We start from the raw sequence: 24,115 nt of genomic DNA, 5'->3' as shown, positions 1-24,115 counted from the left end.
GAACCAATCTCGCACAGATACCAAGGGATAACTATACTTTACATACAATATCTCATTTACGTTTTACATCATCCCATAAATTAAGTACTGATAACTTACAAATGAAGAAACTGAGGCATGGAAAGGTTGTCCAGGCTCATACAACCAAGAAGTAGTGGTACCAGGCAGAACTGGCTATATAATTTGTGGGACCCAGCACAAAAAGAAAATCAGGGTCCCTTGTTCAAAAATTTAATAATTTCAAGACAGCAATGGCAGAACATTGAAGCAAGTATGGGGCCCCTGCGTGACGACACAGGTCCGTGTCCATAGAGCAGGCCCTGGTTCCGGAATCTGAACCCAGAATTCTGAATCCAGAGCCCACAAGACTCTGTGCTTGGAGAAAGTAATAGGAATCACTATGATTTACTGAGCACCTGCTATGTGCATTGTGCGAAATCTAAAAAAACCTTCACGACAACCCTGAGGTAACAGGAGGCATTGTTACCCTCATGTTTAAGGGGGAGGAAACCAAGCTTTAGGGAAATTGAATTACCACTCAGGGTTATCAAGCAGAGTCAGGATTTGAACACAGGACCAAGCCTGGAGCCTGAGTCCTCATGTCACACAGCCTCTTTCTAGAAGGATCACAAAGGCAGGAACTAAAATGGGGCTGGGCATGACTCAGATGTTCTCTTAGGAACTTTGACCGAGGGGCCTGTCACTGGGGGTCCAACCGCTGCTTCGCTCAGGACCGGAAGGCATCCCAGGTCTGCAGATATTTCCAGCGAGGCTTCTGCTTCCACGGAGATGGATGCAGGTAAGCACCTCTTCTCCTCGAGTGGGGAGCGGGCTGGGAGACTTGGGAGGAATCATCCTTCATGGACCATGCATCTTCCCAGAGCCCCTCTGCCCTCAGCTCCAAGTACTAGGCTGAGCTAGCTCTGAGCCCTGGAGGAGCTATCCCTTTCCTTACCCTTCTCTTCCTCACGACAGCTACCAGCACCTGCAGCCTCCCCGTCACCTTGAGTGGGGCCGCCGCCATTCGGAGCCACACATCACCCTGTCAGGCCCCCCGCAGGGACTGACCCGCAGGGGCTCCGAGCCCTCCTACTTGCCCTCTGTGACTGTCGGATGGGGTTGGGCCGGGGCCTACCAGGGCATGGAGCCTGGCCTGGAGGATTTGTTCAGCAAGACTGAGGACATTGGTGGCAGCTCCTGGAAGTCCCTGTCCCTATCATGTGAGTCATCAGGGGTACTGCAGGTGGGCACAAGTGAGATCTGAGACCAGGGTTCCTGCTCTGTCTCTGAGCAAGGTTTATATTTCCTTCCACCCTCTCCCTCCTCAAGATTCCCAGCCAGAGGGAAAATTTCCTCTGGCTCTGTTGCTCTCTGTGTTCTAGAAGCAGAATACCATGGTGCCTGTGGAGTCAAACCACCTAGTTTCAAATGCTGGCTCCACCACTTAGGAACTGTGTGACCTTGAACAAGTCACTTAACCTCTCTGAGCCTCGACTACCTCATCTGCTAAAGGGCACTGATAATAGCACCTACTCACAGGGTCTTGATGAGTTCGTATATGTGATGTGCATAGCACAGTACCTGGCACAGAGTAAACACTAAATGTTAGTAGTTATTTTTAAAATTATTGCTCTAATTCAGTGCTGTCCAACAGAAATATGTTACATATGGAATTTTTTTTCTTAACATCTTTATTGGAGTATAATTGCTTTACAATGGTGTGTTAGTTTCTGCTGTATAACAAAGTGAATCAGCTATACATAAACATATATCCCCATACCTCCTCCCTCTTGCGTCTCCCTCCCACCCTCCCTATCCCACCCCTCTAGGTGGACACAAAGCACTGAGCTAATCTCCCTGTGCTATGTGGCTGCTTCCCACTAGCTATCTGTTTTACGTTTGGTAGTGTATATATGTCCATGCCACTGTCTCACTTCGTCCCAGCTTACCCTTCCCCCTCCCCGTGTCCTCAAGTCCATTCTCTACGTCTGCGTCTTTATTCCTGTCCTGCCCCTAGGTTCTTCAGAACCATTTTTTTTTTTTTAGATTCCATATAACATATGCAATTTTTTGTATCAGCTTTATTGAGATATAATTCACAAACCAAAAAATTCGCCAATTTAAAGTGTACGATTCAGTGTAATACAGTATATTCAGAGTTGTACCAACATTAGCACTGTTTTTTTTAATTAATTTTTATTGGAGTATAGTTGATTTGCAATGTTGTGTTCTGTTGTACAGCAAAGTGCATCAGTTATACATATACATATATCCACGCTCTTTTAGATTCTTTTCCCATATAGGTAGTTACAGAGTACTGAGTAGAGTTCCCTGTGCTATACAGTAGGTTCTTATTAGTAGCACTATTTAATTCTAGAAGATTTTCATTACCCCAAAAAGAAGCCCATTAGCAGTCACTCTCCATCCACAACCCCTCCCAGCCACTGGTAACCACTAATCTATTTTCTGTCTCTATGGATTTGCCTATTCTGGACATTTCATATAAATGGAATCATACAATATATGGCCTTTTTGTGTCTAGCTTCTTTTATTTAGTATAATATTTTCTAGGTTTATCCATGTTGTAGCATATAGAAGTACTTCATTTCCTTTTATGGCCAAATAATATCCCAGTGTATGGATATATACCACATTTTGTTTTATTCATTCACCAGTTGATGGATACTTGGGTTGTTTTTGCTTTTTGGCTATTATGAATAATGCTGCTATGAGCACTTATGTACAAATTTTTGTGTGGATGTATATTTTCGTTTCTCTTGGGTATATACCTAGGAGTGGAATTGCTGGATCATATGTTAACCCTATGTTTAATATTTTGAGGGAGCCGCCAAACTGTTTTCCAAAGTGGTTGCACCATTTTACAATTCACGCATGTAATTAAAAATTTTCTAGCAGCCTCATTTTAAAAAAAGGAAAACGAAACAGGTGAAATTAATTTTAATATTTAACCCAATATATCAAAAATTACATATCCAATATCATTTCAATATGTAATTAATATAAAAAGTTAATAATGAAACATTTTAGAGACTTTTTGGTATTCAGCTTCAAAATCTCATGTGCATTTTACACTTACGACACATCTGAATTCAGACTAGCTCCATTCCAGGTGCTTGATAGCCACATGTGGCAGGTGGCTATCGTATTGAATAGCACAGGTCTAAACAGTTGTGTTAGAGACATAATTCTGACTAGACTCTGAACTACTGGTGGACAGAACTTTACACACCCTCAGGGCCTTGCATGCAGCAGACGCTCAGGAGATACCACATGAATAAGTAAATGAATGAATGGATCCAGTTTTCCCCAACAGCTGCTGATGGTGATCACAGCTACTTCCCGAAGTCTCGGCCTATGTCAGACCCTGTCCAGGAGCTCCTGGCCCCACTTCAGAGCCTGGACCTTGAGGTGCAGCAGGTAGTGGAGGGGGAGGGGAAGAGGATGCCATGCTGGACCTCTGGGATGCCCAGACCTGCTGGAGGAGGGCTCTGTGTTCCCTGGGGCTGTATTTGGGGTGGCAGTGTGTGTGTGTGTGTGTGTGTTGGCAGGGTGGGGGCTGAAGGGAGGATGTGCTCTGACCCTGCCCGTGGCTGCAGAGGGTGCAGGACAGTCGGGACATCGTGTGTGGCATCTGCATGGACAAGGTGTGGAACAAGCCAGAGGCCGAGCGGATTTTTGGCATCCTGCCCAACTGCAGCCACCCCCACTGCCTGGGCTGCCTGCGCACCTGGCGGAAGAGCCGAGGGGACTTCCCGCTGGGTGTCATCAAGTCAGTGTCATGGAGGGGCCAGCAGGGAGGGAGGGAAAGGTCCCACAGAGGGGTGGGCTCAGAGACAGGCCGATGGGCTTGTGACTACTCCTCTCCCACCTCCCACCCCATCCCACCCCGCAGGGCCTGTCCCCAGTGCCGTGTCCCTTCCAGCTACATCATCCCCTGCAAATTCTGGGTGAGCAAGGGGCCTGAGAAGGAGCAACTCATCAGGAACTTCAAGGCTCGGACCAGGTGAGCCTGGCAGGGGGACCATGACTCAGGTTAGGAAAGAGGGGAAGCAGCCCCTGATCCATACCCTCTCAGCCGTGGTTCCCAGCATGGGATCCCCCAAATCCTGGAAGTGCAGAGTGACCAAGACGGCAGGTGAGGGTGTGAGCTATTTCCACTATTCCAGAAAGCCCAGTGAATAATAGTGAGTGACTGAGACAGTCAAGGCCAAGTTTCTCTTCTAGCCTGGCTCAGGATCCACGCAGGGAAACTCTGGTTCTCTCAGCATGATGGGAAGCCCTGCTTGGCTTTTATTTCTGATTTTTTTTTTAAAGCAGGAAAGTATAGGAATTCCTCGGCAGTCCAGTGGTTAGGACTCGGCACTCTCACTGACAGGACCCCAGGTTCTATCCCTGGTCGGGGAACTAAGATCCCACAAGCCACCATGGAAGTAGAGACTCTTACTGTTATCACGCTGTAGAAGGAGAAAGTGAGGCAAGGTCTATGGGGCTTAAGTAAGGAAGTGGGTTTGAACCCAGGCATCCTGACTTATAGCATGGACTACAAGGAACCATGGGGAGGATATTGACTTGAGAGGAAGAAGGGCCATACCTGGGTAGCCAACTGACCATGAGGTTGAAAGGAAACTGTAAGATGATTAATGTTTCCAGATAGACGGCCACAGGACTGGTACTGTCACGTGAGAGCTGGGTGAGGGAGGCTGATGGAGAATCTGGTCAGGTTGAGTGGGGTGGTTTTGGATGCTATCTGGATGGAGGGGTTCCTGATGCTAGATTTGGTCAAATGGTAGGAAGAGGAAGAGGGACAGTCATTTTAGAGGGATTCCCAGGCTTCCAGCTTGGTGGTCAGCAGGATCCTCCATTCACGCTGGGACTGCAGGAAGTGGGAAAGACTCAACTGCGTTGGAGTCAAGCAGAGAGGTGATGATGCAGGAAAAAGGAAAAAGGCTATAAATATGCGCTTTATCTTTTTCTCCCTCTCGTCCATCTTTCTGTGCAAGAAAAAGCTGTTCCTACTTAAGCAGATCACACGTTGCCCACAAACCCTTCCTGTATCTGACCTTTCACAGAATGAAATTTGAAATCTCAGAAGTGGGAAACTTCTTAATCAATTTCATTAGCTAGCAGTTACCAAATCAGAAGACCACCCCTCAGAAGAGGGCATTGTTCTAACCTGGTTACAGAGACACATTATAGGGTTATCTGCTCTCCCTCCTCCTTTGGTGGTATTACTGAAACTTAGTTCAAAGAAGGAAAGGAGATTCCCAGGGTCACTTCTGTCCCAAATAGACTTTGTGGGAATTAAGAGAAAGGTACCACTTAAGACACTTTACTGCCATCTGCTGGGAAATAATTGTAGTAAATGTAACATCTACACTTGTCTGTGTGATCCTAGAGGTGCCAGCACAGATATGGTGCCTTTGTGCTGTGTATAACCTACCCAACCTTACATGTCGGTCTTGAGTGCCCCTTGTTCCTGGGGCAGCTGGGCTTGAAGGTGATGGTCTTCTATCCTTCTGCCCTCTCATAGCCAGATTCGATGCCGGTTCTTCATGCGAGGGAATGGCCGCTGCCCCTTCAAGTCAGACTGCATTTACCTGCACCAGCTCCCAGATAAGGCCCCGAGTTCTGATCCTCCCTGGCCCGGGAGTATGCAGCTGGCCTCTGTGAGTGAGGTGGTAACAGCAAGGATAAGGGGTCGGGGAGGCTGCTGGCCATGGTTTATAATAAATGTCTGTGATAAATGTAAAACCTATGTATGATGTCTATGACATTAATGGTGCCTGCTTAGATGTGGTACCTTTGTGCTGTGTACAACCTGCCTAACCTTATGTGTCAGCCTTGATTCCCCTGTACCAGGTACAACTGGGGTCGAAGCTGATGGTTTTTCACTGATTTCTTTTTCTACTCTCAGGTGGTGGGCAAAACAGCGTTCCTAGGGGGCACCGAGCCAGAGGAGGAAGTGTTCTTCATGAACTGTGCCCTGACCATGGCCTTCTGGGGTTCAGAACTCTTCCTGGACCCCAACAGTTCTTACCACTGCCTCCTGTAACCTGGATCAACGTGTGGGGGGATGGGGCTGAGGAGCAGGGGTTGCCAGATGGTAGGTCTTTTCCCTTTGGAGCTTGGTGGGGGACGAAAGTAGCAAGTGCTCCACCCCCATGAACCGCAGCAGTGACACAGCTGGGGAACATGGGGAGGGGGGATGGCTCTCGGGAAAGAGGAAGGGTTCTCACCCTCTTGCCAGGGACTTGGTTTTTAACTTTGCTCTTTTGTAGAAGGATTCTGAAAGAAAACCAATAAAGTGCACCTAAGCCATCACTGCTGGTGTCTGAAGAGTGTCTACTTATAGCCCAGGTGCACCCTCACCCCTACCCCCACCAAGGGTTTCTTCTGCATTTAATCTGTTGCAATATCACCTGTCACTTAGCCTTTGGAAAACTTCACTTTATGCTCATAAGAGAATGAGAACAGAAAGGGCAAATAATGTAGGTATTATAAAAATAGTAATGTCAGAGATCCCATGAAAGGGTCACAAGGATTCCCCCTTGGAATCCTTGTGGATTCCAAGTATGGTTCTTGAACCACACTTAGAAGTTTTCTCCCTTTTCTCCTTCCCATTGGCTAGAATGCAGACCTTGGTGGGAATGAACCAGAGCCACCATGATAAGGCTGGCAGTTGAGGATGGGCAGGGCATTGAAGGCTGTTTAGCATTCTTGGCCCTGCCCACTAATCAGGGCCTCCACCCCTTTGCCCCCAACATCATTTGGTCATTTGAAGACCAAAAACATCTCCTATGAAGTTAGAACTGATAAACTGAGATAGAGGTTCCTGGAAGAAACTTCTTTCCTACTATTTTGCCCTTTGCAAAGCAGGCACTATCTAAGACAGAGGTCCCCAACCCCTGGGCCACGGACCGATACCAGTCCGTGGCCTGTTAGGAACCAGGCCGCAGAGCAGGAGGTGAGCAGTGAGCGAAGCTTCATCTGTGTTTACAGCCGCTCCCCATCGCTCATATTACCATCTGAGCTCCGCCTTCTGTCAGATCAGCAGTGGCATTAGATTCTCATAGGAGCTCGAACCCTACTGTGAACTGTGCATGCGAGGGATCTAGGTTGCATGCTCCTTATGAGAATCTAATGCCTGATGATCTGAGGTGGAGCTGAGGCAGTGATGCTAGCGCTGGGGAGCAGCTGCAAATGCAGATTATCATTAGCAGAGGGGTTTGACTGCACAGAGACCATAATAGATCAGTTGCTTGTAGACTCATATCAAAACTCTATCAGTGAGTGGCAAGTGACAATGAAGCTGCATCTTACGGAGTAGACTGGACATAAGCAACACACTTCGGGTGTCACTGTGTCCCGTCACCCCCAGATGGGACCATCTAGTTGCGGGAAAACAAGCTCAGGGCTCCCACTGATTCTGCATTATGGTGAGTTGTATCATTGTTTCATTATATATTACAATGTAATAATAATAGAAATAAAGTGCACAATAAATGTAATGCACTTGAGTCATCCCCAAACCATCCACCCCACCCCCACCCCCATCCGTGGAAAAATTTTCTTCCACGAAACCGGTCCCTGGTGACAAAAATTTTGGGGACCACTGATCTAAGAAATACTCCGTAGTCTTTTCCAATAGCTCCCTTAAAATCATTTTTTAAAAATTTTATTTATTTTATTTTTTGGCTGCATCAGGTCTTAGTTGCGGCACATGGGATCTTTTGTTGCGACGCACAGCCTCTTCCTTGCAGTGTGTGGGCTTCTCTCTAGTTGTGATGCATGGGCTCCAGAGCTCATGAGCTCTGTAGTTGCTGTACACGGGCTCTCTAGTTGTAGTGTGCGGGCTCAGTAGTTGTGGCACACGGGCTTAGTTGTCCTGTGGCATGTGGGATCTTAGTTCCCCAACCAGGGATCGAACCGGCATCCCCTGCGTTGCGAGACGGTTCTTAACCACCGGACCACCAGGGAAGTCCCTCCCTTGAAATCATTTTGGAAAAAATAAAAAATTTGGCTCTAATGGAAATCAGATCCAGTTCAAAATATGCCTATGGCTTCCCATACTATTCAGGGTGAAAGACAAATTCCTCTCTATGACGTCAAGGCCTCACAAGATCTGGTCTGGTTACCTCTCCTGTTACTCCCCAGCAAGTGCACTCTGCTCTAGCCATGCCTCTGCCCCAGAGCCTTTGCATTTGCTGTTCCCTCTGCCCGACATGGTCTCCTCATAGACCTCTACCTGGCTTGCTCCCTTATCTCCTTCAGGTTCATCTTGCCTGACCACCTATTTAAAACTACCTCACTCTATCTCCCTTCCCTGCTATATCCTTGAAAGCACTTATCACAAGCAAACATTCTATTGTTCACTTAGTTGTCTGTCTCTCCTCAATTGAGGGTCAGCAACAATGAGGGCAAAGGTCTTTATTTTGTTCCCTGCATCCTGAGCCCTAGGTGCTCAGTAAAGATTTATTGATTGAGTGGATGTGTGCATGGCAGCAGAAGCTGGGAGGATGGAAATACAAGCTGACACTCAAAGGAGGGTTTATGGAGCGCTGTGGGGCTCTTCTCCCCTCTGCCTTTATTCCTATCCTCTGCTATGGTCCCTCCCTTCGCTGGAAGCCTGCCTCCTCCAGCAGATTTCCTTAAACCAAAACCCTGGGAAGTGGAGGCACTCTTGGTCCCTTATAAACAACCAGAGCAAGGCCACTTCTTGATCTTAGGGAGGAAGTTTACAGGAATGCCTTTGGCCATATAGATGGCATTAGGTTTTACTGCGACTCCATTCTCGGGTATATTAGTAGATCAAACATTTCTGGAGAGGACTAAAACCCGAATGATGGCAGTTGACTGCCTGTGGAAGAGGTGACGTTACGGTAAATTATGATCAAATCCTATGGCAAAGCCCATGATCTATAAGCAACATGGGCGTCAGCTAAAATTAAATGATACTTGGATCCTGAAGTACAACCAACAGGATCCCTGATATCCATTCTGTACGCCCGCCCCCTCACTTACTTCAGCGATTGGTGGAGGAAGGAAGGTTAGGGTCAGCCGCAGAGGACCCGCTCCTACGCCTACCCCCGCCCCACTCTATCTCTTGCATGACCCCGCCCACAAACCTATTTCCTTGTGGCCCCGCCCCCACACTGGTCCCGCCCCGTCAGCAGATCTGCACTCGGCCTTAGCCCCGCCTCCCTACTGCTATCCTCCTCCTTGCCCCTTCCGGCCTGCCCTTGCGCCCAGCCCCAGCCGCACTTCCCCGTTCCTTTCCTTTCTGACAGCTCTAGTCTCGCGCTCCGGCGGGGTGCGAGTCCGAGAGCCTCCCCGAACGCTGAGGAGGGAATGTGGCGCGCGCGGGAAGGGGCCGGCCGCAGCATCAGGGCCGGCGCTGTCGTCCGCCTCCCTTTCCCCAGGCCCCGGAGCTGAGGCCCGAAACCAGAGCGCGGGGCGGCGCGGCTCCCTGGCCCCGGGCATGGAGGCCCCGGAGGCGGCACCGGCTCAGGCTGAGGGCGCGGAGCCGGCGCCCTGGGCGCACCTAGAGGCCCCCGCCCGCCTCCTGCTGCAGGCGCTGCAGGCGGGGCCCGACGGGGCGCGGCGCGGCTTGGGGGTGCTGCGGGCTCTGAGCGGCCGCGGCGGGGAGCCTTTCGGCTGGGACCGCGTCTTCGAGGCGCTGTGCCAGGAGGAGCCCGTCGTGGAGGGCCCGGACTGTCGCCTGGAGCTGTAAGTCGTCCGCCCGCGTTCCTCCTGCCCTGCTGGTCGCGGCGGCCGCTGGCGTAGCTCGGGGCGCCGCCCGTCATCCTCCACGGTGGTGTGAGGCAGGGGCTGGCGCTACCCACTTCTCTAGATGAGAAGACCGAGGCACGGAGAGGTGAAATACTTTCCCCGAGAGCGTGTCCCTGCCGTGCGCCCTGTGAGGAGGGGCCTCCGGCAGACCCTCATAGCGTAGGTACTGGGTGCAGTGCTGCCTACCTAGACGGAAGACACCTGCCCTCGGTTGGGTGTAAATGAATAATTATAAGTCAGTGGATTCTAATTAATTTTAATCACACATTTCCATCTCTAAAAAACTCGATCTCTTACCTCCAGTATAGGTCAAGAGTACACGTGTGTTAAAATACGTACATTGTCAAGTATACATAAATAGAAAATTTTAAAAATTATTTATTTATTTATTTATGGCTGTGTTGGGTCTTCGTTGCTGCACGTGGGCTCTCTCTAGTTGCGGAGAGCGGGGGCTACGCTTCATTGCAGTGCGCGGGCTTCTCATTGCGGTGGCTTCTCTTGTTGCGGAGCACGGGCTCTAGGCGCACAGGCTTCAGTAGTTGTGGCATGCGGGCTCAGGAGTTGAGGCGCATGGGCTCTAGAGCACAGGCTCAGTAGTTGTGGCGCACGGGCTTAGTTGCTCCGCGGCATGTGGGATCTTCCCGGACCAGGGATGGAACCCGTGCCCCCTGCATTGGCAGGCGGACTCCTAACCACTGCGCTACCAGGGAAGTCCCCATAAATAGAAATTTAAAACGTGGTAAATGACAATAAACATCTGATCATGCTGGCTTTATATTATCAGTTTTTCAAAGCATAATATACAGTTTAGGGCAAGATCGCTTACCTTAAGGATGGTGTTCTTGATAATTTCTAGTCTTTTGGGTGACTTTGAACTTTTTTCCCCCTCTTTATGTGGCTAAGAATCCCTACTAGGAGCAGAAGTGTCGGCTCTGCCATTTTTAAATTAAGTTGTGCTTTCATTACTGGTAGTCAGTTTCTTTTCTGACATCCTTGTAAGCCATGTGTCCATTTTGTGAGGGTTCGTTTTGTTAAGAAAGATAATACAGCGTCCATAGATGCACTTAACTATCTAGTTAAGTAAAATACAGAAAGTAACGGAGTGAGGTGCCACCTTCAGCCTCTAGGGGGCTGAAGAGCAGGCCTCCCACTCTCCTTGACTACCCCTCCCTAAGAATTGGGCTGGACACTGGAATATGGAGGGCCAATCCATATTTTAAATATTTGTAATACTTAATTTTTTATGTTTTAGATAAATAGAAATAGAAGTTCTATTATTTTCTTCCCACACTGCATCTTGAATTTCTTTCAAGAGAATGGTCAAGAGAATTTTCTGAATCCGCAAATTGGATGCTCTAGAAATGTTTACCCAATGGTCTGGCTCTTTCTGGACAGAGTAAGGGGAATGGAACTTAACCTGCGGTCCCTGGATAGAACTGTACTGCAGTATAATTGTTTTCTTTTGTAATCCTATGTATTTTATGCGTTTAACCCTCTTATTCTGATAAGGGGGTCCATGCACAAAAAAGGTAAAAGTCCTTGGAGTAGGCTTTTCTCCACTTCTCTACTCCCAGTATCCTCCACCACAAATTGACGATCTTTTTAACTTTTACTCTAGTTTTCTCTCTCATTTAGTGTTTTTTCTCCACACACAAAAATAAAACGTTTCATTCCCCTCTCATATATCCCAAGTGCCTCTGTGTGTGATGACAAACAGCCCCACAAAGTCATGTATACAGAGGTGCAGAGGCGTGATGGGTGGTGGGCTAGATGCACTCATGACCTGCTTGCCACTCCAGCAAGCCTCAGGTCACATAGCATCTGCATTCATGCCTTTGTCACGTTACAGATGGCTACTTTGCTCTGTCCACAGTAGTCTTGCTGATCTGTGAACACTTATTCTCAGAGGTTTAATTCAGTCAATAAATGTGCACCAAGTGCCTGCTTTAGGCTGGTGTTGTGCTGGGTACTGGGACACAGAGGAAAGAGACACAGCTTCTGCCTCTCAGGAACTCAGTTCAGTGAAAGGAACATCAGAGCTGGACAGATGTGACCCTGTGAGTTCCAGGGGACTGCCAAGGGGAGCACAGGGCTGCAGGCTAAGCATTGCTCAGTATTCTGGAGTATTATTTTTACGTAAAGTTTGGGAAAGGGCTTTTTTTTTTTTTCTTTTTTTTTACATAAAACAAGCATGGATCTATTATAGGGTAGGTTTCAACGTGAATTTTTGAGCTGAAATAGGAGATGTCGAAGAACAGGGCCTAGTGTAGTGTAGAATAGATGCTCACTTGTTGAATGATTTCCATGCTGTCCCCTCCATCCATACTGACTCGCAGGTACTGCCCACCAGCGCCCCCGTCTGTCCGGTGCCATCTAGCCTCTAGCTCTACCCAGTCTGCCCTATGTTCCTTTCAGCAAGACACTCTTAACTGCTTGTTCTCCCTCTGCTACCCAGGAAACCACTGCTGCTGCGATTGCCCCCGTTATGCCAGAGGAACCTGATGTCCCTGCTGATGGCTGTTTGGCCGTCGCTGCCTGAAAGCAGTCTCCTCCCTGTGCTGCAGATTGTGCAGCGGGATCCAAGGCCCGACCCTGATCCCTGGCTCCGGGCCCTTGGGGAATTTCTGCGAAGGGATCTGGGTGTTGGGGTCTCCATTGAGGGAGCGTCCCCGCTGTCTAAAAGGTGCCAGAGACAGCTCCGAGGCCTGTGTAGGCAGCTGGGCCAAGGGGGCAGGAAGTTGAAGTTGGCCCAGGCTCCAGATCCTGAAGGGAAAGAAGAGCAGGAGGAGGTCGAGGACTCCCAGTGGCCTGGGAAACGCAGAAAGGAATGGGAGGAGGAGCCTGCCAGTCCTGAGGGGGGGAGGGCCCCCAAAAGGCTCCGGTGTTTGGAAAAGGAAGAAGAAGAAAGTCATGAGGAAAACAGACCTGAACATGAAACTTTGGAATCCCTGGCCAGTGGAGGAGGTGCATCATCCATTAAGAACCAGCCTGCTTTGGGGCCTAAGCCCAGTGAAGCTGGTCAGAGTCTAGAGGATGCTAAGGGCCTACCTGAGAGTTTGGAGTTGCCCAGAGCTATCCAGGTACTAGGGTGAGGAGGCTGCTTTAGAGTGATTCTTCAGGAATGGGGGGTTTATACAGGGCAGAAACCTGTTGGGATACTGTGTCCCACTTGGGATGACTGTAGTCCGTGGAGCAAGGGGAAGGAGGTGGGGTTGAGGGAATGTAGTTTCTGCTCCACAGATTCTGAGGAGGGGGTGGGGACAGGAGTAACTGGAGGTGGGAGCCCTTGACCTAATGATCAATAGTGTGAGGTTAAGGATAGCACGGAAGAGGAAAGGCTCTGGAGCTACCCCTGTCACCCATCTTATGGGAATGGGGGAATCATGCCAGCATCCAGCCTGTTCTCCCAGCCCAAGGCCTGGGTCTGCCCCCATTAGGATGGATGCAGAGAAGACAAGTCTGTTCAGTTGGGTTTACATAGGTCTTGTCTAGTTTGAGTTCTTAAGCACTTTGCAAGGTTTAGGCTTCATGTTCTGGCTCTCTTGAATCATCTTTGCCCGCTAGCGCCCACTGACCTGGGGCCTTCTCAGAGAGGGGGCTGGGTCTGGGTTGGGGGCCATGCTGCGTGGGTGGGGACATGGCAGTGACTGGGCTGTCCTCTGCAGGAACAAGTTCCCAGGCTGCAGCAGCTGCTCAAGACCCTCGGGAAGGTGACTGGCCTTACTCTCCTACCCGTAACCCTTCTTCCGCCCCCTGCCTGGACCCCAGCTGTGCCCAGGGAAGCCCCAGTGCAGTGAGGCACAGGCTGTTTGGGTGAGGGGGTTGGAATGAAGGTCTGAGGACAGTCCCTGCAAAGGCTTTTCTTGGTCCAAGTATGTTGTCTAACCTGAGACAGGTTCTAACTCCAGGCAAGTTCCTCTCCTCTAGTAGCACCTTCTGGGGTCCTTAGCCACCCACTCTGCCAATTGAAGGGGTGGCCTCAGTGACTTGTCACTGAGGGCTCTGCAGGTCCTAACATGGGATTTGCCTTCCCAGGGGTTGGAAGGGCTGGAGGGCACCCCACCAGTTGAGCTGCAGCTTCTCCACGAATGCAGTCCTGGCCAGGTAAGTCCAGAAAAACCGCCTGGCCCTGAGGACACGGTCCCTCTCTCCATTTAAGTTTGTGTTTCCCTGCCTCATGTAGGAATTTGGGGAGGGGATTTTGTTGGGTTTTTTGGTCTCAGGGGCAGGGGTGACCCTCAGTGGTTTCTTTTAGCCCTTGGTTCCTCCCCGTAGGGCAGCTCTCCCCACCTTACCTTACCCTGGAGTGTCCTGGCCCCGCCCCTTCTGCTGCCCGGTTGGATTGAGACAGCCCAGCAGAGACAGGCTGAGTGTCCCGGTGTCCTCCCTCCTCCTTGGCAGGTGGACCTGGTGTGTGCCCAGCTGCAGCTCCCGCAGCTCTCGGACACAGGTCTCCTGCAGCTCTGCACCTGGCTGCTGGCCCTTTCACCAGACCTCAGCCTCAGCAATGCTACTGTGCTGACCAGGAGCCTCTTCCTTGGACGGGTAGGTGCGCTGGGACGCACATGGCGTGCCAGGGACAGTGAGGGAGAGTCTGAACCCTCAGCAGGGTGGGAGAGGGGGTTCCCAGCCTTGCATGCATCTGCTTGTCTGGGGAGCCTGGGGCAAGGGAAGGGCATAGCCCCCTAGGCCATCTACCCACGTGGCATCTAACTCCTCCCTCTTGGGCCCCAGATCCTTACAGAGCGGAAGGGGTTTGGGATCAGGGATTTGGGAGCTGGGGAAGGGAGCTTTGTGTCCTTTCCGATGAGTGGATCCATGTAAGTCCTAGATAAAAGAACTTTTTTTCCCTCTGTACTGTAATGTGTGAGCCTCTGAAATACGTGTTCAATAAACACTGATAGGAAGGAAGAAGAAAGAAATTAATATTTTCCTCCCCGTTGGCTGTAGATTCTCTCCCTGACTTCCTCAGCCTCCCGCTTGCTCACAACTGCCCTGACCTCCTTCTGTACTAAGTACACCTACGCCGTCTGCAGAGCCCTCCTTGGCCCTGTGCTCCAAGCCGCAGGAACAGGTAATTCTGGAATGGGCCCCAGGCCTGGTAGCTCTGCCCTGTCTGTTCCCAGCACCCTTCACCCCCCCGGGTGGCCCTGGCAGGAGCTGAGTTTTCAATGAGTGAAGATACCTGTTGCTTCCCTGACGATGCCATCTGTAAAGGGCCAGGCATTTTGTTCCCTGCTAGCCCCATTCTCTCCTGCCAGCTTCTCCCAGACTTTTCCCCTCTGCTGTCGCCCACCCAGGTCCAGCTCAAACAGAGTTACTGTGTTGCCTTACAAAGGACGAGGCCCTGGAGCCGGACATGCAGGCTCTAATGCTGGGGTGAGTGTACAAGCTCCACGCTGGCCCCACCCGCACCTCCTCCCTCTGGCCAAACCTGCTCTTGGCATTCTGGACTTGGAGCCGGCTGGGTACCAGGCCCTGTGCCTGAAATACAGGCAGTGGCACAGCCGATGCCCCCTCTCGCTGTCCTGAGCCTGGCTTGTGCCTTCCCACCTGTGGGCCCCTGGAAGTTGCCATCCCATGCACCTTCCCAAGCCCAGCGTTTCAGTCTTCTGTGCCAGGTGCCCCCAGGAATGCGAAGAGGCTGGTGCTCCAGCTCTTGAGTTCTTGGCGTAGTTGGAACATGGCATAGTGGTTCAGAGCACTGGCTCTGGAGTCAGACAGACATGGTTGCAGATCTCAACCTTGCCTTTTATTTAAATGTGTAAGTTTTAAACAGGTTATTCCATCTCTCTGAGCCTCTGTTTCTACGTATGAACTCTGTAGAGTTTTTCTAGATAGTAAATGTGATAATGCATATAATGGCCTCGCCACAGTATTTGGCACCTAGTGAGTGCTCAAATATTGTTATTAAATTGGTGTTAAATTTGGGTATCAAAATTGGGGAGTCAAGATACAGACATGTAGAAATAATGAGTAGGTGAGATCTCACTGGACACTAACGTGAAATATGAAATGCTAAATATAATATGAGAAGGGGACAGTCGCAAAAATACTGCCAGCCACCAGTTATTGAGCACTTTCTCTGTGCTTTAGATTTATTACGTCATTAGTCTTCATGCAATCCTGTGAGGTAAGTGCTGCGGCTGCCTTAGAGATGGAAAAACTGAAGCTCAGAGAGGTTGAGGGAGGTGGCCAAAGGTCACACAGCCAGCAAGTGCAAAAGCCTGGGATCAAACCCAAGTCTGTGCACCCAAGAAGCCGCACCGTTTCCATGTGACATCCTGCTTTTCCAAACAAGCTGAGGACAGTAGGTGCAGCTGGAGTGGACCTCACCGTGGGCTGGGCTCCGCAGGGAGGTCTCGCCTTCTCTAGGAAGCCTCCTGTGTGTCATCTCACCCATCGTCATCCTCCTCTTCCCTGGGTCGTCCTCCGCTTTTGAACTCAGGAGGCACTATCGACTCCTGGTTATTTTTCAGGGGACCTTTGTACCTCTCACTGCCAAATCCTTCATGTCAGGTCCCGGGGGTCTTGGGCTGTGGCCTTCCCAGCACTGAGTATGGGCTCTGCAGCAGTGGCTGCTAGATGGCCGCCAGCATCGGGGGGCTCTGACTACTTCCTCTGTTGGCTGGAGATCTTGGCTGTCCCCAGGGCCTTGCCCTGCCTTGGGGTAGGAGCAGTAGATACTCAGACTCAGGTGGGAGGCTGAGCTTTCCTCACTGGGGCCTGTGCCTTGCAGACAGATCTTGGAGCTGCCCTGGAAGGAAGAGACTTTCTTGGTGTTGCAGTCACTCCTGGAGCGGCAGGTGAGCAGGCTGCCTTGGGGAAGAGTGGACAAAGAAGCGCTGCAGTGCTGTGGCTGGGTGTGCGGCTCCTGGGTGTCTGACCCCTTCAGTGATGGAGGAGCAAGCAGGATGACTGCCCTCTGGCAGGGTGCCCATGACAGTGGGAGGGTCCAGGGGCTTGAAAGGCCGGTAGCAGAGAGCTGACTGCACGGTGAATCCCAGCTCTGCCTCTTAATAGCTGTGTGGCCTTGGGGAGGGACTTTTTGATGTGTGTGTGTAAATTTAATTTATTTTTTAATTTAATTAATTTAATTTTTGGCCGCACTGCGTGGCATGCGGGATCCTAGTTCCCCGACCAGGGATTGAACCCATGCCCCCTGGAGTGGAAGCGCGGAGTCCTAACCACTGGACTGCCAGGGACAGTGCCTAATTTATTTTTGAATAGGTAATAGATTCATATGTTCACAATTTTGAAAGCTTAAAATGCTATAGTGAAAAAATTTCCCCCAGCCACCCAGATTCCCCTCCCCAGGGCTAATCGGTGTTACTAGTTGCAGGGGAACCCTCCCAGAGATGCTGTATATATACAAGGACACACGGTGAAATTTACTTTTCCCCTGCTTTTTACATAGATGGTAACACACCAAGCTCAGTGCTCTGCACTTTGCTTTTTTCATCTAACAGTACATTTCGGCAGTTTTCCCATATATCAGTACCTAAAATTCTGCCTCATTTGTTTATAACATAGGTAGTTGACTTAACCTCTTTATGCCTCAGTTTCCTCATCTGCAAAAGGAGAGTGATGATAGCACCTACCACATAAAACTGGAGTGAGGTTTAAATGGTACAATTGGTGTAACGTGCTCAGAATGGTACCTAATGCATAATAAGTGTTTATTAAATTGTGACTATGAAGATCTGTTGTTATTATACTGCCAGTGCCCCCTTGGGACCTCACTCCTTTATATCTTCAACCACTAAGCCAGGCGAGGGATCCTTGCCCCCCATCTCCTAGTCTGAGCCTGTGCAACAGTGGCCACCATTATTTGAGACCTGTGTGCCAGGCTTTATGTGCATAATCTCATTTAATCCTTTTCACAGTCTTCAGAGTTTGACATCATGAGCCCCATTTTATAGATGTGGAAACTGAGTCTCAGTTAAGTGACCTGCCCAGGGTCACCTGGTTAGGAAGTGATGGAGTTGGGAGTTGAATCCAGGGCCCTTTCTTGTGCTACTGTCCAATCTCCTAACATGTGCAGGTGGAGATGCCCTCTGAGAAGTTCAGTGTGTTGATGGAGAAACTCTGTAAAGAGGGGCCAGCAGCCACCACGTCCATGGCCTATGCCAAGCTCATGCTGACAGTGATAACCAAGTATCAGGCCAATGTGAGTATTGGTAGGGCCATGAGGGCTGCTTCTGCTGCTCTGAGGCTGCCATGAGGGTATATGTTTGCCAGGGAGAAAACCCTGAGTGTTAGCCTGGGAAACCACAAGTTCAAGCCCAAGACAGGGGAGTGAGACTGCTTAGGAGTTCATTCATCCAGCCAACACTGCTGTGGGCCAGATGCTATCTAGGGCATTAGGGAATCAACAGTGACCATATCACAGTTTCTGTCCTGGACTTGACCCTCTCCCCCAGTTAGTGAGAGGGGAGAGAGATGATAAATGGCTCATTGTAACATCTGGTAGGAGCCAGGTGAAAGGTATGCACAGGGCATTTGATGACAGAGGAAAAGGGGGCAACTAAACCTTGTTTGTGGTTGGGAGTTGGGACAGGCTTCCTGACTCTTAAAGGGTGAGTGGTAGTCAAGGGCGGAGATGAAGGAAAGGGCATTCCAGGCAAAAGAAACAGTGTAAGCACTGAATGTCCCAGGGGATCTGCAGGTACATCATTGTAGCTGAGGCCTAAAATCCCAAGAGTAGATGGCTGTAGGGGATGAAGTTAGAGAGCTAAAATACTGAGAGCTGATGCTTGTAGCCCCTGATACGTTCCAGGCATCGTTCTAAGCCCTTTGCATATGTTAACTCACTAGTTTATTCCAGGTGTTAGTCCTATGAGAAGATACTATTATTAGCTCCATTTTATAGGTGAGGAAATTGAGACGCAGGTTAAAGTAACTTGCCCAAGGTCACATTGCCAAGTCATGGTAGCATCTAATGGAGGGCCCTGTAGGTTATGGTGAGGAGCTTAGACTTTATCTTGAAGACCAGGTCTTCTCTTGGCTCTTAACCCTTTTCTTGGGATCACAGGCCTATTTGATGATTTGGTGAAAGGCATACATCCTCCCAGAAAAATGGAAATATGAATACACATCTTATGCACAATTTCAGGAGGCTCCTGGATCCTCTGAAGACCCTCTGTAGATCCTGGAAGGACCTCCAATATGAGGCATCAGAGGTTATCTCAGGGCCTTCAGCTGGAGTGACCTGATTAGATTTGTATTCTATAAAGAAACCTCTGGCCTTGGCAAGGAGTGGGGATTGGAGAGTGAAGGTACAGGGCAGAGATGGGTCAGGAGGTTGCAGCAACAGGTCAGGGAAGAAAGAGTGGTCCAGAAGGAATGTGTCAGCCACAGTGGAGTGTCTCTGAACCTCAGTTTCCTCATCTGTAAAATGGGAGGATTGTGAGGATTAAATGAAGTCATGCATATAAAGTGCTGCCACATAGTAAGCACCTAATAATTGTCAACTATTCTTAATATGGCTGACACAGTATGTTGTGCAGTTAGTATTTGACCCCAGGTCTACCTGAATCCAAACACCTTGCTTAACCATGGTGAGATAATGAGGATAGATTGGTCAGGGAGTCATCTCCTCCTATTGTCCTTGTGTCCTGGATTTCTCTCTTCTAACTAAACAGAGCCCAGGGGCAGAGGGGAGAGGGGAGGGATCAGCTGCTAGAGTCCAGACGTGATTCTTCCTTCTCTCCAGATCAGTGAGCCCCAGAGGCTGGGCCTGGCTGCAGCTCTGGAGCTCAATACCACTTTCCTGAGGAAGTCCCTGCAGGCTGCCCTGAGACATCTGGCCCCCTGACCATCCACCAAGGGACCACCCTCCCGGACCTCCCTCATCAGATTCCCGAAGGACACTTCTCTGCCCTGAGCACCTCACCCTGCCCCTTGCCTGGGGGTCAGGGCTGAGCCTGGCCACCCCAGGGGTCAACTGCCTCCCTGCTCCAGGCTGCAGAGAGGCCATCTGGGCCTCCCAGCCAGCAGGAAGGGTCTGGGGCTAAGGGGGCTGGGTGAGTTGTATTACCAAGAGCTGCTGAGCCTGGGCTGCCTCCTTGTCATTTCTACCTCAGGCTGTGGGGACAGACACTTTAAGATAGGCATCAGACTTCCTTGATGGTCCAGCGGTTAAGACTCCGCACTTCCATTGCAGGGGACGAGGGTTGGATTCCTGGTTGGGGGAGTTCCGCATGCCGTGACATGTGGCCAAAATATAATAATAATAAATAAAGTAGGAGTTAAGATAGGCCTCAATAGGGTCAAAGCAGACCCAGAGTGGACGACAGTGATGCTCCAGGAGCCCCGGGAGACCTGTATGCTTAGCACAAATCTCTTGTGCTCAAGTGTATGTTATGATCCTCTGTGTTGTTTCTGACTTGAATAATAATTTATCAGTGGTATTTCATAAAAAGCAGGAAGTTCAGTAATGTCTTATTAGAAGCAGTGCCTGCCTTCCTACTAACTCTGGATGTTTGCTGAAAACTAACACATACCACCCCACCCCCACCCTGCTCAGTGACAGGGGCATCTTTTTCCAAGGGAAATGTTCTGTGAGGGGAAGGTGGTAGAGTTCTGTGGGCCAGATCATGTATGATACCACCCACCCCAGCCCTATCAGAGCTGTCTGTTGAGTAGGTGAGGCTGTACATCCTGCACTGGGGAGGGGGGCTTGAGGGTGAGAGTGACTCAGCCTGGAGTTGGGGAAGACTTTTGGGCAGATGATGGCTTTTGAGGAGGGATCTGAAGGGCTCCTGGGATTACTGTGAGCAGAGAACAGGATAAGGCCTATTGGACAGGAAAGGCAGAAAGGGTGTGCAGTACTGTGGGTTTGTGTGTTCTACAACTATATTCCCACAGCACTTAGCTAGGCGCCTTGTTCATAGTAAACACTTAACCTGAGGACTTCCTTGGTGGTCCAGTGGGAAAGACTCAGCGCTCCGAATGCAGGGGGCCGGGGTTCGATCCCTGGGCAGGCAACTAGACCCCACATGCATGCTGCAACTAAGAGTTCGCATGCCGCAAATAAGATCACACATGCTGCAACTAAACATGCCACAACGAAGATCCAGCGCAGCCAAAATAAATATTAAAACAAACAAAAAGACACTGATCCTGTAGATGTTACTGAGTCAACTATCAGGTGAAAGTTCATCACAGAACCTTACCCGCTCCTCCCCACCGCAGGCTCTGAGGCGCCAGGAAGAGAACTCGACATTTCCCTTCCTACAACTTCCTCAGAAGCCGTGAGCCCCCGTTAGAACCGGATGATTAGGGAGAGAGGTCAGGAGCAAAGCCTGCTTTTGAGAAGTGAAGCAGGTGCTAAGGTCAGGAGGAAGCGGCGCAGGAGGTTTAAGGGACAAACATGTCGGAATTGCACGCTCTCAGCGGCCGGCACGGGGCGGCGCCCAGGAGTGTGACTACTGCAGCTCACCGGCCTGGGCCCAGCCTCTTCCCTAAGGGCCTGGGGCAGCAGCTGGTGGCAACAGGCGCCCGAGACCGCCGCAGCTCATGTGGTCTCCGCGCAGGTCTAGCGGTGCAACACGCGGCGGCCGCGGCGCCCCACCCCCGGCACTGAGCGACCCGACTGCTCTCAAGGGGGAAGCCGCGGGAACAAGGCATCTCTCGCGATAACCAGGTCCTATTTGAGCGCATGCGCGAACTGAAGTTGTCTCTTTTCCGGTTCTCGCGGCGCCAGGGAGTATGAGGTTAGTGGCGCTTAGAGTGCTATCCACACTCATCCGCGCCTCCGGGCGCCCCCGTGGGGAGGGAGACACTACGGGCGGAATCGGGGGTCCTTGCCTATGCTTCGCCGCGGAGCATTTTTGCCAGGCTTCGGCCTACGGGCCTGGCGTTGGAGTTCGCGTGCCAAGGCCGGCCGCCAGTAGGGCCCCTCTTCCCCGGGGTTTGCATCTGGTCCAGATTGCCCCACTTGGCGTCCGGAATTCCCGGGGAGTATTCCGTGGACCATCCCCGAGCCTGAGCCTTCTGACACCCCAACGGATTGGTCCACTGCTCGCTGGTCCTGAGCGCTCGTCTTGCTTCCTTCTTGCAGCAGCAAAGTCTCCCGAGACACCCTCTACGAGGCAGTGCGGGAAGTCCTGCACGGGAACCAGCGCAAGCGCCGGAAGTAAGCGCGGACTTCCACGGAGGGCTGCTTTGGGAAGCCGCGGAAGGTCCGTTAACTTTGTTACGCTTTTTTAAGGTTTTTGGAGACGGTGGAGCTTCAGATAAGCCTGAAGAACTATGACCCTCAGAAGGACAAACGCTTCTCGGGCACCGTCAGGTTGGCACCGTTCTAATCCCACCCAGCCCTCAGTGTCCCCATGCCTGTCTCCTCCCTTCAGGCTCCTGTTGAGCCCGAGGCGGCCAGGCACGTGCGGCACTGAAGTGCCCGGGTAGTTCAGACCCCCTGCTCCGGGCAGGCGTGGCTGGACGGACCCCCACCCTGGGTCTTAAAACAAGAGGGGAGGCGTGGGGAGGCCTTGGCTGAGCCCGCCGGCTAGTTTGAGAAGCCAGACTAGCTGTTGGTGAATGCGGACGCTCTGGGTAAGGCTCAGTGCTGCAGCGGTCCCAGACCCCTTCACCTGCACTTGGGACCCAGGGCTGGGTGTGACCTATACTGTCCCCTAAAATGCAGGCTTAAGTCCACTCCCCGCCCCAAGTTTTCCGTGTGTGTTCTGGGGGACCAGCAGCATTGTGATGAGGCCAAGGCTGTGGATATCCCCCACATGGACATCGAGGCTCTGAAGAAACTCAACAAGAATAAGAAACTGGTCAAGAAGCTGGGTGAGTGTGCCTGGTGTGGTTCTTCCCTGCCCACCCACCATGGTGTGGTTTTGTATTTGGGGTAGGGTGGAGGCAGTTCTCACTGGAGTGGTAGAACGGGGGTATTTCTGCCATTTGGATTTTAAAGTGATGATGGGGTGGAGTCATGACAGAAAGGATCTGCTGTGGTTGGTTAATTTGAGTGGTATTTTTTAGCCACGTGAAAATTCTGTTTTGCTTTGAGGACTGGATTTAATAAGGGAAGAAGGCCAGGCAGTGGTTCTTTTCTAAGCAAGCGAGAACTGTCACATTGACAGGTCAGGTGTTGGTACATTCTGAATTGAAATTTCTACTTAAAGCTCCCACTATTTCATTTTAACCTTTAGGTTATGTGATTTGAGCATTTTACAGATAAATAGGTTCCCCAGTTGTCGTGTAGCTAAAAAGGCAGGATTTGAAACCAGGCAGTCTTAACTAGCGTGAGCATTTTCCATTGCAAGATGGGTTGTGAGTCAGCCTGGACTCCTGCTACCGGGTTTCATGTGAATGTTGGGCCAGTAAAAGTCCAGAGGATGGAGATAATACTGGAACGGGGAGAGGATTAAAAAGACTCGGTAGCTGGGGAAGGGGTAGAGTGCTGGTTAGAGGCCACTTCTGCGGTTGTCTCATAGCCTTGTTTAGAGGTGTCTTCAGGGGCCAGGTCCTAACGGCTTCCTCTCTTTACCAGCCAAGAAGTATGATGCCTTTTTGGCTTCAGAGTCTCTGATCAAGCAGATCCCACGTATCCTGGGCCCAGGCCTGAATAAGGCCGGCAAGTTCCCTTCCTTGCTGACCCACAATGAGAACATGGTGGCCAAAGTTGATGAAGTGAAGTCCACAATCAAGTTCCAGATGAAGAAGGTGAGAAGGTCTAGCCGGTTGCATAGGCTGAACAGTGGTGAAGTTGACCCACGTTCTCCAAGGGGGAGCTCTGGTTTGCATTTCTGTGGATACTTAGGACTTGTGACAGTCACCTAACAGGATTGAAGCTTTTCATATAACTCTGGTCTTGGTCTGGGGCCAGAGCACTGCTCATTAGGTCACTGGAGGTCATAGGGATGGGCCATCTGGCTTGTAGACGGGCCCACTCTCCACATTCTCTTGAATCTAGCCACCAACCTGATTTGACCTTCCTCTCCCCACAGGTGCTGTGTCTGGCAGTGGCTGTTGGCCACGTGAAAATGACAGATGATGAGCTTGTGTACAACATCCACTTAGCTGTCAACTTCCTGGTGTCGTTGCTCAAGAAAAATTGGCAGAACGTTCGGGCTTTGTACATTAAGAGCACCATGGGCAAGCCCCAGCGCCTGTACTAAGGCACAGCTTAATAAACCATACTCCCACCATTACCACCGTCTCCTGTGGCTTTGGGAAGGGGGGGTTGCGTTGTGAGCTGACCTTGCATGCCACAGCACTGCACTGATGAGCCAGTGATGGGTAGTCATTTACTGCAAACAAGGCAGGGCATTCTTTCTGCCCTCAAAAGCAT

At 50.7% G+C, this 24,115-nt stretch overlaps 2 protein-coding genes across 7 annotated transcripts; both read left to right on the top strand.

Annotated features, from left to right (window-relative positions):
* Positions 1-9,254: 9,254 nt before the first annotated feature.
* On the top strand, positions 9,255-21,453 carry FANCE (FA complementation group E). Of its 6 annotated transcripts, XM_061196336.1 has the most exons (10): positions 9,255-9,747; positions 12,266-12,890; positions 13,476-13,520; positions 13,846-13,914; positions 14,212-14,355; positions 14,761-14,884; positions 15,111-15,189; positions 16,550-16,616; positions 17,855-17,980; positions 19,526-21,440. In XM_061196336.1, the coding sequence occupies exons 1-10, from the start codon at positions 9,500-9,502 to the stop codon at positions 19,625-19,627; spliced, it is 1,629 nt and encodes a 542-aa protein (XP_061052319.1). In that variant the 5' UTR covers positions 9,255-9,499; the 3' UTR covers positions 19,628-21,440. The 6 variants fall into 6 exon arrangements, with proteins under 6 accessions (XP_061052319.1, XP_061052320.1, XP_061052322.1 ...); XM_061196337.1 differs by lacking the exon at positions 17,855-17,980 and having other exon boundaries at positions 16,554-16,616; positions 21,348-21,453; XM_061196339.1 differs by lacking the exon at positions 17,855-17,980 and having other exon boundaries at positions 16,554-16,616.
* Positions 21,438-23,975, top strand: RPL10A (ribosomal protein L10a). The gene is made up of 6 exons (XM_061196342.1): positions 21,438-21,527; positions 21,875-21,949; positions 22,025-22,105; positions 22,460-22,608; positions 23,315-23,487; positions 23,772-23,975. Exons 1-6 carry the CDS (start codon positions 21,523-21,525, stop codon positions 23,940-23,942), a joined length of 654 nt encoding a protein of 217 aa, XP_061052325.1. The 5' UTR covers positions 21,438-21,522; the 3' UTR covers positions 23,943-23,975.
* Positions 23,976-24,115: the final 140 nt, after the last annotated feature.

This window comes from Eubalaena glacialis, chromosome 7 (genome assembly GCF_028564815.1).
Source record: "Eubalaena glacialis isolate mEubGla1 chromosome 7, mEubGla1.1.hap2.+ XY, whole genome shotgun sequence".
Classification (NCBI taxonomy): domain Eukaryota; kingdom Metazoa; phylum Chordata; class Mammalia; order Artiodactyla; family Balaenidae; genus Eubalaena; species Eubalaena glacialis.
This window is presented reverse-complemented; position numbering and strand designations above follow the sequence as displayed.

What these genes read in the sequence shown, in the direction of transcription:
- FANCE (XM_061196336.1), top strand. Translation starts at nt 9,500, where the DNA reads ATGGAGGCCCCGGAGGCGGCACCGGCTCAGGCTGAGGGCGCGGAGCCG. An exon ending in GGAGCCTCTTCCTTGGACGG is followed by an intron (nt 14,356 to 14,760) that starts GTAGGTGCGCTG and finishes CGTTGGCTGTAG; the next exon opens with ATTCTCTCCCTGACTTCCTC. An exon ending in AGTCACTCCTGGAGCGGCAG is followed by an intron (nt 16,617 to 17,854) that starts GTGAGCAGGCTG and finishes TAACATGTGCAG; the next exon opens with GTGGAGATGCCCTCTGAGAA.
- RPL10A (XM_061196342.1), top strand. An exon ending in CGCTTCTCGGGCACCGTCAG is followed by an intron (nt 22,106 to 22,459) that starts GTTGGCACCGTT and finishes CCTAAAATGCAG; the next exon opens with GCTTAAGTCCACTCCCCGCC. An exon ending in TCAAGTTCCAGATGAAGAAG is followed by an intron (nt 23,488 to 23,771) that starts GTGAGAAGGTCT and finishes CTCTCCCCACAG; the next exon opens with GTGCTGTGTCTGGCAGTGGC.